At 48.2% G+C, this 17,333-nt stretch overlaps 1 protein-coding gene across 1 annotated transcript; it reads left to right on the top strand.

Moving 5' to 3' along the window:
• The first annotated feature begins 10,948 nt into the window (after window positions 1-10,948).
• zgc:112285 (uncharacterized protein LOC561476 homolog) lies at window positions 10,949-16,756 on the top strand. Its single transcript, XM_061228767.1, has 7 exons — window positions 10,949-10,959; window positions 11,441-11,760; window positions 13,393-13,502; window positions 13,938-14,032; window positions 14,713-14,993; window positions 15,871-16,034; window positions 16,577-16,756. Exons 1-7 carry the CDS (start codon window positions 10,949-10,951, stop codon window positions 16,754-16,756), a joined length of 1,161 nt encoding a protein of 386 aa, XP_061084751.1.
• The last annotated feature ends 577 nt before the right edge of the window (window positions 16,757-17,333 follow it).

Here is a 17,333-nt window from a genome sequence, read left to right as displayed (position 1 = left end):
ATAATATGGCAACAATGGTTGATTTCTGTTCATGCCAATGAAAGCATTTGAATTTGAAATTTGAGAGAGAGAGAGAAAGAGAGAGCATACAGAGAGGGGATACAGCAAGGAGGCAGCGAGTACGCTGGTGTGGGAGGCTGTTTTGAACCTCTTCTTTTTTTTCTGTGCGTCCATTCATGAATTCCTCCTCCCTTGTCCTCTTCTTTTTTCTCCCCCTCTCTCTCCCTCTCTCTCGCTCAGGTGGATGGAACACGTATGACGGCGTATGACTGCCTCAGAGCCCGTGTGCCTGGCTGTGGTTATTCCCCCTCCCTTTTTCTCTCTCTCTCCCTCTCTCTCCCTCCCTCTCTTTCCCTTCACCCTGTCCTATCCTGCGCTGCCTCCCCCCTTCACATACAGATACACATGGACACCCCCCCCCTCCTCTAAACCTCTCCTCCTCTCCCTGCAACCTCTCCCTCCCTCACTCCCTCCCTCCCCATTCCCTCCTCTTTTTTAGCGAGAGACCGGGCCAGGGAATTGAAGATCGGAAAGAGAAAGAGGGATAGAAAGAGAGAGAGAGAGAGAGAGAGAGAGAGAGAGCCTCTGGTCTGTAATCAGATGAAAGTGCTGATAATCCTGGCTCTGCCTCCATCTTGCTCACTGCTGGAGAGGAGGAGGAGGCAGAGGAGGGGCCAAGCCAGTAGGCGGGCGGGCAGGGCGGGGGTCACCTGTGGTGGGGAGGGAGGAGGAGGAGCAGGAGCAGGAGGCGGCTTTCTTTCTTCCGAGGGCCCCGGACCGTCATGGGCGCGCGGAGAATAAGGGAATACTGACTCTGAGAGGCAGGCAGAGAGAGAGAGAGAGAGAGGGAGAAAGAGAGAGAGAGAGGGAAGAACAGAGGAGAGCTCCAGGCCAGCCTCTGACTCATAACAAAGGTAAGCAAGACTGACTGAGGCAGACATTCTGTCATTTTTTATTTTTTTTTTAATCTTCATTTTTCTGTCTGAAGACACAGTTGCCTGTGTGTCAACGCCGCTTCACCCGAACCCCCGGCGCAGGTGCAGGGGCTGCGTGCCGGGAGGGGGGAGGTGAGTGGGAGAGCAGGGGGGGGGGGAGTTGGGGTTGGGGGGGGGGGGTAGAGGAACCAGAGACACAACACCTGCAGTACAATGGTATTTTTAGCTTTCCTGGGCGAAATGGCATGGAAGTGTGTTTGAGTCAGAGTCTAGCTCTGGATTGGCCGCTATGTACGGATGTAGCTTTCTCAGTTCTGCGCGCCTTGTTGTCCTCACACCTGCTCTCTTGGTCCTGATGCGTCTCGTTCTCATATCTCGTAATGTCAGAGAAATGTGCATGTGGACAGTGCAGGAAAATGTTGTCGTACAGCCCTGATAGCCCGGTCGATGTCCTCGTTAACATGAAGTCAAAACTGTAGACCGAATTGAGCTGTCTGTGATTTTTTGTGAGGCGCACAGAGATTAAACGTTCCCTGAGTTCACCTGCGAAATTCCTCTCAAACGATTGTGAGGAAACTTTATTTTTAGAGGGAGGCTGTGGTTGAATGGGTTCACTGACTCAGAGCCAGTTTCTAATACAATATGCGTTGACGGGTCACAGTATTAAATATCTAGCCTGAATTGAACATATTTTTATGATGTTAAGGACTAGGACTGGGAGTACTAGACGCATGGAAAGAAACGTGTGGACAACAGCATGTGCTCATTTGCTGAGCTCAAAACGGACAGATAGAAACAAATGAAACCACACAAACATGACAAACAGTGTGCCCTTTGTCTGTGAGAATAATGCTCCATCCTGTTCATGAAGGTTCTTGCCAGCTAGGGGGATCATAATATTGCTCTGCCAGGGCCTGGGTCTGACACAACAGCGGTGGCAGTTGTTGTTGTGGTCACGGTTGCTGTTATATTTGTGGTTGTGGTTGTGGTTGTGGTTGTTGTTGTTGTTGTTGTGGTTGTTGTTGTTGTCGTTGTCATTCTGGTCGTGATTTGGAGCCGTATGGTTGTGCAGCTGCCATAATCCACCGTGTCACAGTTTCTGATTGTTTCCACTGTGAGGTTTAACTGATGTTAATCCCTCCTTGGCCCCAAGGTTGGAGACAATACAGTCTTACTGTAGGTGCCGGTAGCTGTAAGTGACCTAATGCTAGTTTACACAGTGTGGTGTACACCCGAGTAAGGACAGACATGCTCGTGTTTACACTGATTCAATTAGAATACTTCAGGAACATGCTAGTGTAACCATGGTGATTTAATTGCGTGTGCCTTAAAACGGTTTTATTGCTTCCACCGGTCACAAATGCAATGTCTGGAAACAGAAATTAGTCTAATTGTTGCCAGTGTAATTTTCAGTAATGTTTTATTTTATAGGCCTACTATTTACTGGGTAAATACAGCTACTTGAGTAGATAACTATTGATTTCATATTTCAAGTACTATGAAACAAACTTCTTAAGTACTATGAAAATATACTTATCTCTGAAATCAAAATATCTACCTAATAGGTACCCATGAGTAGCTGGTATTTACTCAGTAAATACTAGCCAATTAACCGCCTTTAAAATGAAGTGTTGTTATTCTAATTAAAATAACTGGACTCAGACTGCATGTTTGATCGATACAGAGTGTACCTGGTACTAACCCATGGATGCAGTTAATGGTTGGCCAATGTTCATTCAATGTACCACTTTCTTAAAAGATGTCTATAATTTGATAACATTGTTTCAATGTTGATCTTTTGATCCTTTCAAACATAGTAGTCTCTCTCCCTCTCTCTCTCTCCCTCTCTCTCTCCCTCAGTTGTGAATTAGATCATCTTACTTCAAGTAATTAAATTAAAATCAAGCATTGATGGAAATATACTGCTAATTTTAATAACATTTAAGAAAGAGCTCATCATCAGAAGAATTTAGATATTAATTGTTTGCACCTGCACACGTCGTGCTCTTTCCAAAAGAGACTTACAGGGGCTCTCAGTCAGGGTTAGGTCAGATCAGCTGCCTCATCTTCAGTCAGGGAACATCGTGTCCACATACACGCACATGAGCGCGCAGACACACACACACACACACACACACATACACACACATACACGCACAGGCACACGCACACACACACACACACTCACACACATACACGCACATGAGCGTGCATACACACACACACACACACACATACACGCACAGGCACGCGCACACACACACACATATACGCACATAAGCGTGCATACACACACACACACATACACACACATGCACGCGCACACACACACGCACACATACACGAACATGCGTGTGCACACACACATACACGCACATGCATGCGCACACACACACTCACACATACATGCACACATGCATGCACATGCGCGCCCAGACACACATGCACACATACACACACAGACACACACACATGCGCGCGCAGACACACACACACACACACATATACACACACACACACACACACACACACACCCATGCACACACACACACACACACACACACACACACATGCGCGCGCACACACACACATACACACACACATATACACACACACACACACACACACAGACACACCCATGCACACACACACACACACACACACACATAGCCGTCCACTGGTGGATAATTCAGAGTGACCAGCGTAGTCCACAGCGACCTGCACAGTTGTGCTGTTTCACTCTCCTGCGCACACAGGGACCTCCTGCATGGCCTAAATGCTCATTTAAACTGAGCACACTCTCCCCCCCGTCTCTCAAATAATCTAGTGGATCAGCGCTGACTGATCCAAATCTTTTCTGATCTCCCTAATCTCTGGGCTGTGTGCAGGATACCTCGCTGATCTGCACAGATTCCTTCCTCCTTGTTGTAATTCAGCGTCCGACTTGTTACTGTGAGGCATTTGTCTGTGTCAGCTTTGCCAGAGCATTATGATTTTAGGGCATGACATCAAGACTTCTCCACCTGACTTAACAAAAACGGGTGGCTTAGTCTTAACCCAAACGTGGGTTAGTCTTGAGTTTGTCCGTAAAGGAACCGAACATAGATCTATAAATAAACTAGTCTTGCATCTGGAATTGATTAAATAAAACTGAATAGATTTGGGGGAGTAATTTTCAGATAACCCCTTACGTAATTATCTCCATATACTGTACCAAGTATCCCGACAGATATAAATAACCTCTTACTTCCTCTTCCACAAGTCAGCTGTTTCCTGCTGTCCCTCCCCCTTCCCATCTTATCCTTTATTCCGTCGATGATTTCCGAGTTTTCGAAAGAAAATCAAATGTACCCCTGCTATTTACGGCATATCTTAATAAAACACCTGTCAAATGCAAAGCTGTACTTACATGAAAAAATTGAATGGTGAATGAATGAATATTGTGGCTAAATGAGAATCGAATTTCCATTATTTGTGATGTCATGGTTATCCTGCTGTTTCTGTTCTTTGACAGTCTCCTGTTCCCCCAGCAGGCCTTGCCCATGGCGGAAAACGGGCGCCCTGCGGCGGAGAGCGCGCCCGAGCCCGTTCCCCCGGGCAGCGTCGGGACCGCCAACGCCGAGTGCCCCGCGGAAGGTGCCATCTTCCCGCTGTCGAAGAGCTCGGTGGACGTGGGGGCCAGGCCCCCGCCTCCGGACGACCTGCCAAAGAGCTTCAGCAGCCCCTCCTGCTCCCGGACGCCGTCCGGCAAAACCGCCGAAACGCCGCTGACCGCCGACTACCGAGGCGGGTCGCACGGTGGGTCCTGTCCCACGGACACCGCTGAGCCCCAGCTCAGCCCCCACGGTGGGCCCCGCGTGCCAGAGACGGGCGACCATCAGGGAGGGAGGATGGATGTACCCTACGGGCCTCAGGCCCAACAGAACCAGGGTCAATCCTACGGGCCTCAGGCCCAACAGGACCTGGGTCAATCCTACGGGCCTCAGGCCCAACAGAACCAGGGTCAATCCTACGGGCCACAGGCCCAACAGAACCAGGGTCAATCCTACAGGCCACAGGCCCAACAGAACCTGGGTCAATCCTACGGGCCACAGGCCCAACAGAACCAGGGTCAATCCTACAGGCCTCAGGCCCAACAGAACCTGGGTCAATCCTACAGGCCTCAGGCCCAACAGAACCTGGGTCAATCCTATGGGCCTCAGGCCCAACAGAACCTGGGTGAACTCTACGCACTGCAGGCCCAACAGAACCTGGGTGAACTCTACGCACTGCAGGCCCAACAGAACCTGGGTGAACTCTACGCGCTGCAGGCCCAACAGAACCAGGGTGAGCCCTACAGCTCTCAGGCCCAACGGAACCAGGGTCAATCCTACGGGCCACAGGCCCAACAGAACCAGGGTGAGCCCTACAGCTCACAGGCCCAACAGAACCACTCCGGACTGTTCAGCAGCCACAGCACCATGCTGGAAACACTGCCCCCCCGCCACAGAGTGGAGCGCCCCCACAGTATTGCCGAAACGGCCCCCTCCCACCGCACGTCGTCCCAGCCCGGGGCAGGGGCGCCCAGCCACCTGCGTGCGGGGGAGGGGGTCCCCGGGGCCTCCAGAGGGTCCCGCTCGTCCCTGCGCGAGGAGCAGACACAGCCGCAGGTGCACAGGAGCCTGTCTGCCGGCCTCCACACCGCCAGGGAGGCCCCGGGCCCCCACCCCCGCCGCAGCCAGACCAGCGCCCCCTGCCCCGGGGGCGGGTACTGCGGGCAGAACGTCCCGTGCTGCCCCATGCTGGTGTGCAAGCAGCCCATGCAGCTGCTGCAGAGTAACACCATGACCACCTGCAGGAGCAGCGGCAGCTGCAGCCCCACCCAGCAGCTGGGGGGCGCGGGGGGCGTGCGGATCTGCGTGCCCAGCCCCACGCACGGCGAGGCCGGGGCCGAGGAGGCCTGCTTCCAGGGCCACGGCGGGCTGGAGGACACCTTCGCCGCGTACTGCCACCCCCTGCCCATCCCCGCCCCCGCCCAGCTGCTGCCCCGCCCGCCCCACCCCGCCCTGCTGGCCTTCCCCCGCCTCATCTCCTCCGTCAGCGAGACGGGCCTGGACGCCAAGCGCATGTTGGGCTGCTGCGGGGGGCCCGACTGCCAGGACCCCCTCCCTCCCCCGCCGGCGGACGCCAGGGCCACCAGGGAGGCGGGCACCATGACGTCCCGCGGGGAGCTGAGGGACGTGGGGGTGCAGACGGGGCCCCCCGAGCCCCCGCCGGCCCACGTGTTCCCCGAAGTCAGCCTGGTGGTGGACGACGGGGCAGAGGGGTCCAACGGGGCGGCGGGGGGCCAGAAGTCGCCCATAAAGGAGGTGCTGTGGGACGCGGAGGGCATGACGTGGGAGGTGTACGGGGCGGCGGTGGACCCCGAGGAGCTGGGCGTGGCCATCCAGAAGCACCTGGAGCTCCAGATTAAGGAGAAGGCCGGCCGCGTGGCCCAGCTGGCCCGCCAGGACACCATCACCTCCCAGCAGAGCCGGCGCAGGCGGAAGAGGGGGTTCACGATGGGGTCCCTGAGGAACCCTGCCTGTTGCGCCCGCTCCAGCACTGTGGTAGACTGAGAGCCCCCCCCCCCCCCCAAAAAAAAAACGACCTTCATCCCTCCACCGGTGAAAGATGGGCTGGACACAGTTAGCATGTTCAACTTACGTTCAATCGACCAACCCGTACAATCAGTGAGAGCACCACCAACATCTTCAGCTGAAAGTTCAGGTCTGATGTCGCCTGTGTTTTTCAGAGGAAAGGGGCAGAGTGTATATCTGGGGTGTGGATCTCTTTCTGAAGGCCGGAGTAGATCGCAAAGCAAAATTGGTTTCATATCCTTCTCAAATATTCATAATAGCCAAGTGTTAAGTGACAGCAAATATATCAAACTCTGTTCACGATGTTGGGTCTTAGTTAGAACTTATATAGCTTTAAAAAACAAATGTTTTAATCATTTAAGGAATACTTGTGGAATACCTGGATACATAATTACATTAGTAATGAATGCCAAAAATACCCATTGATTAAGAGCTTCTGTGAGCTATGCTGTGCATTTTATGCCTTTATGTCACAGTAAGTACAGCTTATAAATATAGCAGTCATATAATTGGTTCTATGTCCCCTTTTCTCTGGAGTCAGTGATAGCAAGGGTCTGTACAGTAATTATGAACCCTACACACAGCAATATTCAGTCCTTTATTTCATACTGACAAGGCCTATTGTCAATGTATTTTAAACTTTCCTTGCTGTTTATGAAACCTAGCTAAGAAGCGACAATCAATCACGTTTAATGAAGAATTTTGTGATTCATAAGAGAACATTAAACATGGGTTTTTAGTAAGTGAGGTCAGTTGGGGGTGGACGTCTTTAAGTTCAGCCTGGAAAAGACCCAGCTGAATGGCGACAAGAAGGACTGCTGTTATTAAATAAAATTAGATCACATTCTGGTTCCATTTAATTATGAAAATGAATTTATCTGTGCGACTGTGTGGTGTGCAGTAAAAGGTTGATCAGTACAGGCTGAAATAGACATCTCTGACTCTTTCGTGTGCAGGAATACTGTATACGACAGCAGACACTAGATCATACATAAAACATTCTGAAGTAAATTTGTTCCAGATTGACTCATGTTGACCAAGTTGACTCATGTTGACCAAGGGCCCCGATTTCTCTACTTGCTACTGGCAGCACAAATTTCAGCATGGTAGCTTGTTTTTTAGCATTATTCATCCATTTAACATCAGGCTAACATATAATACTGTGCATTCAATTTTCACAACAATGTTCGTTGGAAAGGCCTTTCATTTACAGTGGTCTGTTTTTCAGCTTAACGTAGGCTATAGATGATGTGGGATATTTGAGAAGATGGGATATTGGTGTGATGTCTCATATTTCATAAGACCTGGTTCATGGACAGTAGGAACTCAGGAACAAGTTTCATCGACACCAGGCTGAACATAGGGTATGTGGAACTTTATGTTAGTAATTTGATCAAAATATATCACAAACTCAATTACCCTTTGGTCTTCACGTGGTAGTATTATACGTCAATGTATTTTTGTGTGCCAATGAAGCAAAATGAAGCTTAAATGCTTGACAGACAAAATTCCAAACATGAACAAAATACAACTGTAGTTATTTAATAATTAATAATAATTTTCTCTCTGGAATTTAATAATGGCAGATTCTCTCTCGGGTAGCGTGTTCTGAAGTTGTGGATATTAGACTTTGTGGAAAACTGTCAAATTAACTGCATATTTGAGTATGTTGAGGATGTTTTTCTCTGATGTGAGTAAGTAACAGGCATTATGCCCTGCACTATGTGGTACAACGTCACTAGATATGTGTTCTCACAGGCCTTTAAGGAACAGCTATACTGTAAGGCCCTATTTCAGAAAACTGTTTATCCACATAAAGTTAACATTTCCTCTGCGATACAATCCCCTAAATTCACTTTTTATCGAGCAATATTAGTACAATTGTTGTGTTTAATGGGTCAAAAATGCACCATCGCGCATTATACGGAGTAAACCTGCAACCATACATGGAATGGAAAAAAGATGCAGTGCACCTCATACCAACAGTAAGGAAGGTATACTTTCCAGTAGGGCCCCGACTTAAGCAAATTAAGACCCAGGGGTGGATTTTATTCTTGTAGAACGACAATAACATTGGTTGATCATTTTAGAAATAAACTAAACAAGATGTGTCAGGTCAGAATATTTACTATTTTAATCATGTCTTTTAATCTTCCAATTCAGCTTGTGCAGTGTGTGGAACATTCCTCAATGACCATTCTGCTGTGATGTAGTCACTATTCTGCTTTCCAAAACACTCACCCTCCCCTCGATTAAATCAAACCACCAAAATAATTTAAGGGAAAGTACTATTCGATTGGGAACAACAACAAAAACAAACTTTCCACATCCATATGTACTATGTAGTACATCACTATAAGCTAGATGTGCAGTATTCTAATATATTTGAATTAAAGCAAAGCAGCCTTGGGAAGTAAAAGTCACTTTGCTATAAAGAGCTCCAGAACTAATCTGGGAAGGTTTGATATTTTTGACTGAGTAGCTACTTCGTTTTTATTGAATTTGGCGAGGAATTATTTGAGGCCTTTGTGACTTGGCTGCTGCCACTCCCCATCACACAAAGAGAAGCAATAATGGATTCTCTGAAACTTCACTAAAAATGGCCTCCTTTCAGAATGTCAAATGTTGTTTTTGTTCTGTGTGCACTCATTGGGGTTTGTAATAGCACACTGAGGGAGACATGTATGTTCTGTGATGATCAGTAATCTAATATCCAGCTGTGCATCTAGAATAGATTAAGGTATCAAATCAAAATGCAGCACCCAGGAAGATTTGAGTTGTGTCTGTTGTCACAGTGGATAAGCCAGAGTGGTTTCCCCATCCTGAACGGTAGCTGGTGTGAAATGTTTTCAGTAACATCCACACAGGAGTAAGAGTGGCAATTCGAACCCCAAAAATCATATTTTTTTCAGTGATTCATTTTCAGCCAATCAGCATTTTGCTGAGGAGAAGCAAGTCTTTTGATTGGTTCAGGGAAGCTGACAGCACATGGCAGCTGGCTCCACCCCATAAGAGATTAAGGAAGTTGGTTGTATCCTGATGCTAGTGCTACAGTTGACCCTCTTTTCTGTTCTTTTCGGCTATGTTCCCCCCCTCTACCCCAATCAGACAGATGAAAAACATTCAGTAACAGTAGGTCCCTGAATGAGACTCAGTTAGCAGGCACATTTCTTGGTATTCACAGTAAAGGGCTCTTCCTGAGTGGTGCTTTAAGGAGCACAGTGTGGAAATAAGCATTCAAACTGCTGGCTCAGTGTGTCGAGTGGGGCCTTGCCGGGCCTGGGGTTCAGAGGCTGGCCTTGAACAGTAGGCGTGCCTGTGTGTGCAGGGAATATTTCTTTAGTAATAGCAGCAATAAGCTTTTACCCCATGTTACTGTGATAGCCCCGAAACACTGTCTTTTCCCCTTCTCTGTCCCTGCCCTCCGTCTGACACCGCATGACAGCTGAGTGGCTCACACTCACCAGGTGTGTAGCACATGAGTCTTTCCAATCACTTCTTTTTTTACCTCCTGGCTTTCTTGTTTGTAATTGATACTCAGAATGATTGCTGCTTACAAGTCAAGCCCATTAATCCTTGTGGATTTAAAGTAACCTACAAGGATAACTGAAAACTATCCCCATTTTTGTTAGTGTATTTTAGGCCTCACGCAATTAGAGACTGCCGCCATTTTGGTACAGAGGACTGGCCCTACTAGCATGGTCAGACTTCTTCAACATGGCTCTGAAAAATGCACCCCAGAGGAGAGGGCTAATGCCATCTGTCTTTTATAGCACACAATATCACATGGGAAATTTTGTTACTTTTTATAAATAAAAAAAAGAGGTTTATCTATACTTTCTATTTAATTTTTAAAAAAATGTTTTAAAAACAGCCATTAGTATTCCTCGGGGGCTGCTGCCTCCCATGCCTGTGTCTTTCCCTCTGTGTTTGTGTCCGTGAAAAAGAGGATTCCCTTAACTCGCCGGCAACACAAAGATCTGTCTCATCCGTATTCTTGTATTAGAGATGCAATCGGAACTGTGGCTTTGTATTTTGGAACTGTTTTATTCTATTGTTTATTTTGAGTAATAAGAAGAAAAACATTCTGAATAAAAACAAATACCTATCAAAATGTTTCCAGCAGTTTCTATTAATCACGTTCTGTAATATATGAACACATTGGCAATAATAGTTTGAATGAAGATGTTTTTTACATTTTAATATAATTATAAGTGTAATTTTGTACCATTCTGATAATGCCAACATTACCCAAATGAAAACAAATTGCAGTATTCTATTAGTTCCTAGCAAAGACCTTCCATGTGATGTTTCAGGATTGCCATCTATGAAAGGTTGAAAGATGTTATCATCAGTTTATCATTTCTGTGAGGTCATGTTCATTGCCACCTAGCCATGGAAGGAGGGTAAAGCAGGAGACAAACCAGAGTTGGTTCAGTTTAGCCGTGTACTACCTGTAAATACATTCCACCAAACACCATACAGACACAGGAAGGTATCTTAAATTAGTGCCTAAGAGAGAAAAGCTCTATGAGACTACAGACTATGAGGCAGCCATATTTGCTGGTTGATACTGCAGGCTGCCCTCGAGGTGACTCTTCCAGCTGGCTATGACGTCATCAGTACCACACCCCCCATTGGCTACAGCGGGAGAGCAGACAACAGAGTCAGGGTCAGGGTCAACTCCATTTCAGTTCACTCAATGCAGCCAATGAAGCGAAATTCAATTGGCGCACTGGGAAAAGCCTTATCGAGCATTACTGCCCGTTCCAGGTGCGGGTGGACACCGCCTGGGGCCTGCGCTGTGTCTTACTGGCAGGCAGCCGGTGGCGTGACCGGGGAAGGAGGGAGGCGCCGTCGTTGTGAATGTGCTGATCGGCCCCACAGGTGCGCCCAGCCGTTAATGCAGAAGCTCCTGGTGGCCCTGGCGGAACAATCCCATGCGCTGGAGCTTTGTGTGGCCCCCTTTGTGTCCCCGGGGGGCGGGGGGCAGGGGGGGCACGTTGTGATGACAACGGGAGGGACCCCACGCCCCCACGCCCCGCCCCGCAGGCCCTGCGGCCCCATAAATACCGCCGTGCGCCGCAGAGCCGTCACTCTGAAGATGAGCATCAGGAGCCCGCCGCTGTTGTGCCTCACGCTGGTGCTCGCCGTCACCCAGGCCGTGTCCCCCGGCCGTCACCTGCAGCCCAAAGCCCTGCACCTCGGTAAGTGCCGGAAGACCCTCCTCCCTCCCGCCCTCCCTCCCTCTCTCTCTCTCTCTCTCTCTCTCTCTCTCTCTCCCCCCTCTCTCTCACGTACTCGCACTGTCACACTCCCTCCCTCCCTCCCTCTCTCTCTCTCTCTTTCTCTCTCTCTCTCTCTCTCCCCCCTCTCTCTCACGTACTCGCACTCGCACTGTCATACTCCCTCCCTCTCTCTCTCTCCCTCTCTCTCTCTCCCCCTCTCCCCCACTCTCACACTCTCACACGCTCACACTCGCACTGTTGCCCTCTTTCTCTCTCCCTCTCTCCCTCTGCTGAAGACCTCTCAACACTCACCCCGCTCCCACTGTTCAAAGCCTACACAGCGGTGTCCTGAGAGATAGAGAGAGAGAGATAATGACCACATTAATTCCTCATACTGGGGAACAGTTATTGTCCCCCCATGTCTTATCTATCAACTGACAGAGGAATCAAGGGAGCCCTGGTCAAGGAGTTACAACATGGGCCTAAAATACAAAGCATCACAGTACAGTGCAGAAAGAACAACCATTCAGTGATCCTTATCTATCATAATAAAAACATACAGGATCTTGGCTTCATGGTTTGTAGCAAACTTACAATCAAAGGGTTGAAGAATTGGAAATTTTTTTTACAGATTGGTAATTGATCATTAATCAACCTATTAAATACAAGCATAATGCATGAAATACAGTATATACATACTGTATATGTATCTATATATCTATGTATTCTATCTATTATTATCTCTATTCTCTCTCCCTCAATCTCTCTCTACCAGTTAGAGAGAATAAGAGGACATGAGAGACTGTTTTTATGTTCAGCCTCAATTAGCCAAAGCACTATCAAGAGACAACTTAATAACTAAAATGAATACAGGCGGAATTCCAATGTTGAAGGCCTGATATGAGCGAAAGAAAGAATGTGCTTTAGGGCATCAATATCACTAATGCATTTAAATGCCGTCATACAGTAGTGCCGACACATTATATGTCTTGCAATTAGAGGTTTAATCCTTTAAGCTGGCCTGAAAACATCACTAGCAATCGTAATAACTAATTGCTGTCGACCGATAAATTGCTAAATGAAATTAGGCCAAACTACAGCTTAAAGGTCTGGTCCAAGTAAAACAACTGGAAATAGAAGATTTTAACAGACACAAATTGGACCTGTTCCTACAACAGCAGCAAACGCAGTCAGGCCCAACTCTTTGGTTGTAATACTGTCACATATTTGCTATGTGTATTAAATATTCATAGACTGTAATACTCTGAAGGTCACTCTGTTTAATGGATGTAGCTGTAAAATGTATTAACCCTTTCAGTGCCAGGTTCAAAGTGCCTCCACCCACATCCCTTTGGTTGAGAAAATTGAATAGGGTTTTAATAGGGGCTCAAACAGTGCAGCAGGGATTTTGATTGGCTCATAAGGTCAGGAGTGCCATATGTCACTCTTGGGATTTTGCGGTGATTACGCTTCAGTGTCATACAGCACTCTTGGGACTGAGGTGTATATTTTAAGACTCAGGTTCTCATCTGAGACGCCGCTGAGAGTGATTTTGGGTTGAAGTGCCAGAGGTACACTCACCCACGCCGAACACTCTCTGCCCTCTCTCAGAATGGCCGAAGGACTGCGGGCTCTCGCACTTCAAGCCCAACACAGCGGAGCGCATCGTGTCTGGGAACGAGGCCCGCCCCCACTCCTGGCCCTGGCAGGTCTCCCTGCAGGTAACGGACCTCACTGTGACGCCCCGTCACACTCCCCGCAAACACGCCCAGCTGCCTGTTAGGCCTTATTGAGATCTACCCTCAGCACTACTGAGTAAAGGCATGGAAAAATACAAAACAGATCCATACAAAATGAACTATTAATACATTTGTCATCCGATGTTTTACTCGCCATTAAAATGTGTTATGGGTACAGCATCAAAAGTCCTGCCATACGTGAAAATAAACCTACTATTGTCCTATTATTATTATCATTATTGTCATTATTATTAGTCAGATAAGGCTTGTATCGAGTGTTTTTCTTCACGCCCGCTAAACGCGCTCGCGGTGACATTTCCGGCGGCTTCGCGCCTGCATGGTATACGGCGCCGTCCTTGGCAGGGCGTTAATGGAAAGCTTGTTGCCATAGTAACCGTGTTCCGGGGCCTCCGGCAGGTTCGTCCCCGGGGGAGTAAACACTACATCCACGTGTGCGGCGGAACTCTGATCCACAGGAACTGGGTGCTCACCGCGGCGCACTGCTTTCAGAAGTGAGTCTCGCGTGCTAATTGTTCATCGCTCATGCTTTACTCTGCTGTCGCCCTGGGGTATGACCTGGGCGATTACCATACCTGGCTCAGATAATTATGTGAAATAATCTTAAAGCCATTTCAAGTATTTGACCCAGACTGGTAGTTACATACAGGTACATAAATCATAAATCTACAATTTCACATACGGACCAAACTCTTACACAGCATAGCACTTGTCTGTATGTGCTATATAAGCACAAATATATTATGGAAATTACATAATCTACAGTATATATTGCGATGTGTAATTGCAATAAGTGTTGAACGTTTTTTAAATAGTATTTAATGTCCAGCAATGGGTATTTATCTAGCACTAGTAAAGTTCTTAAGCAGTCTGTGTGTGTGTGTGTGTGTGTGTGAGTGTGTGTGTGTGTGTGTGTGTGTGAGAGAGAGAGTGAGACCTAGACGTGTGCCAGACCTCCCCCAGTCAGTGAGATTGCAATCAAAGAGAGATACACCTCCCCATCAGTCAGTGCTATAGCTCCTGTAGCACCGTGTTGCTTGTACTCAACTGCTGGGCTGTCCAGAGGGATGCCTGGTTATGTGGTGAAAAAGAAAAACGGGCAAACAGTCTTTTTAAAACACAATATGTGAAAATAAAGATGCTGTTGATATAGTATGGCGCTTTCTGGTGGCAGAGGGAAGGCAGAGGATGCTGGGAGCTGGCGAATCGTGGTGGGGAAGCACCAGCTGAAGCGCTCGGAGACGGCCGAGCGCACTTTCCCCGTCCGGCGCATCTACCGCCACGAGAGGTTCCGTTACCCGACCCACAGCGAGCTGGACTACGACATCGCCCTGGTCAAGGCCGCCGTCGACATCATACCCAGCAACTTCGTCCGCTATGCCTGCCTGCCGCGCAGACAGACCGCGCTCAAGCCGGGGCACTACTGCTGGGTGACGGGCTGGGGGGACACCCGGGGTGAGCGCTGCAGCCCGCCGCGGAACATTCCGGAAATATAACAACAAATACACGCCACAGCAGAGTAACTCAATTTGTTGCTAACTTTGATAAAAAACAAGTGTTTTGGCCAAAACAAATGCATATCCTGTAAAAAAACCTTAAACAATTGCATTGATTTCTGCCAAAGTTAATTGCAAATATCGATTGAAAGCAGGCCAGTGTGAGGTTAAGCCTCTGCTCTGACACTCTCAGTGACACAAACTCTGCACTCTCAAAATAGAAACACGGTACAGCTGCGTCAACTCCAGCCATGCGAGGGGAGGAGCAGAGATGACAGAGATAAACAGAGAGAGGAGAGATAAACAGTGAGCACATGATCTACGGAGAGAGGGACAGTGGGTTAGATGGAATAAGAATAATAAAATAATAATACTTGTAATTGTAATTACAATTAAAATAACAATGGACAGCATTTAAATAGCACCTTCCACTATCTCGGAGTTCTTTACAATGAAGAAGGGAGACACACCTCCACCATTATAGAACGTGCAGCATCCACCTGGGTGATACATAGCAGCCAAAGTTTCACCAGTACACTCACGACACATCTGCAGAGAGAAAAGGAATTATTCAGCCAATTAAAACGATTGATGATTCAGTGACCAGCTGACAAAATAGGTGAAACATTTGGCCAGGACTTGAGATGCGTCATGGCATCTTAAATGGCCACAGCGTGTCAGGGCCTCGATTTAATATGTTTGACAGTATTTTCCCTGTCACTGCAGGGAAGCTCGCCCCCTACTGGGGAGAAATATGTTTGACAAGCGAGTGAGAAAGTAGTGTGATAAAAAAAAAGAGGGCATTAACAGGAGCGGCGCTGATGTGTACGTTTCAGGTGGGAAGGAGAACGTGTCTCTGGCTGAGTCTCTGAACCAGGCCCGCCTGCCCATCATCGACTTTAAGACCTGCCGGCAGAAGAAGTTCTGGGGGGACCGGGTGCGGGACTCCATGATCTGCGCTGGCTTCCGCGACACCGAGGGTCCGCCGGCAGCCTGCCAGGTGACCAGTGACCTCACGCAGTCAGAGAAAACTCCTGGACCCAGGGGGAGAAAAGGGGGGCGAATTAGGGGAGTTACTGCACTGGGTATTCATTCATGCATGAATGGAGAGCCAGATGCAACAATAATTTGCCATTAAATTAGGTTTTCGGTTCATTTTAGATTGAGCAGATGCTCTTGAGTCTTATGTAATATAGACACCCATATGGATCAAAATCTTGGATTTAAACCTGGACTGAGAATTTTCTGTCTCTAATTTTGGGGTTTTTCTTTGACAGTGTGCATGCAGGTTTTTCTCATTTCTTCTTAAATATTTTTGAATTACGTACATGTTTTTCAACCCTAATGAACTAGGGCACATACTTTTATTTATAGTATTTCTGAGAATGGGCAAACCTTGGCAAATATAAACAGGAAGTGTGATTAAGAGGTATGGAAGTGGTGCAACCCTATCAGGAGAAAACGATAGAGGGACATGGGGGGATTTGGGCTTGGCACACATTTCCATGGATACCAGGTGCTGACATTTTGTCCCGTCTGCAGGGGGACTCTGGGGGGCCCCTCCTGTGCCAGCTGGGGCGGGACCGGTGGGAGGTCCACGGCGTGGTGAGCTTCGGCCCCATCGGCTGCACGGTGGAGAACAAGCCCAGCGTCTTCACCCGCACCGCCGCCTACATCCCCTGGATCGAGGCCACCCGCATCAGGGACTTCTTCCTGCACTAACGCCCTCCCAACAGGGCCAGCCCACGATCCACCTCGCGCAGCCACGTGCTAGAACAGCAGCCAGCCGACAGCAGCGGAGTCTGCTGCCACCTACAGGCCTAACGAGGCAACGCAGCTGACACTCTCCACTGCGGGAGAGTGATTGGACGGAACCCCAGTGTAACGCTATTATTCTGCTACATCCCAATCAGTTACCCAGCACTCACTCTGTGTACCATGGTATAGACAGCTCTGGCTCCCTCTTTCGCTCCCTAGAGAGCACTTGGGTTTCCCTGGCCCTTCACTGTGCCTGTGACAGCCACTCAATTAACCTCACCCTCATCACGCGAGTCAGCGCAACAGCACGGATAAGCTAGCGTCAACTGTGTCTGTGCACCTGAGCTGCCGCTCCTGGACTGAAATTTCACCGGTCAAACTGTTCACAACATCTCTACATCTCATTGTTGCACCTCTGCATGTTGGAAAGTGAATTGTGTGTCTTCTGTGCTTTGCGGAACACATTTCTTAATTATCAGTAATCCACGCAATAGTTATCTTGACAAATGTGGAGGCCCCTGTTTTTACGATAGCGACCAGT

This window comes from Conger conger, chromosome 18 (genome assembly GCF_963514075.1).
Source record: "Conger conger chromosome 18, fConCon1.1, whole genome shotgun sequence".
Lineage (NCBI taxonomy): Eukaryota > Metazoa > Chordata > Actinopteri > Anguilliformes > Congridae > Conger > Conger conger.
Note: the sequence above shows the minus strand (reverse complement) of the source record. Positions and strands in the feature narration are given on the sequence as shown.

What these genes read in the sequence shown, in the direction of transcription:
- zgc:112285 (XM_061228767.1), top strand. An exon ending in GCCCAAAGCCCTGCACCTCG is followed by an intron (nt 11,761 to 13,392) that starts GTAAGTGCCGGA and finishes GCCCTCTCTCAG; the next exon opens with AATGGCCGAAGGACTGCGGG. An exon ending in GCGGCGCACTGCTTTCAGAA is followed by an intron (nt 14,033 to 14,712) that starts GTGAGTCTCGCG and finishes TTCTGGTGGCAG; the next exon opens with AGGGAAGGCAGAGGATGCTG.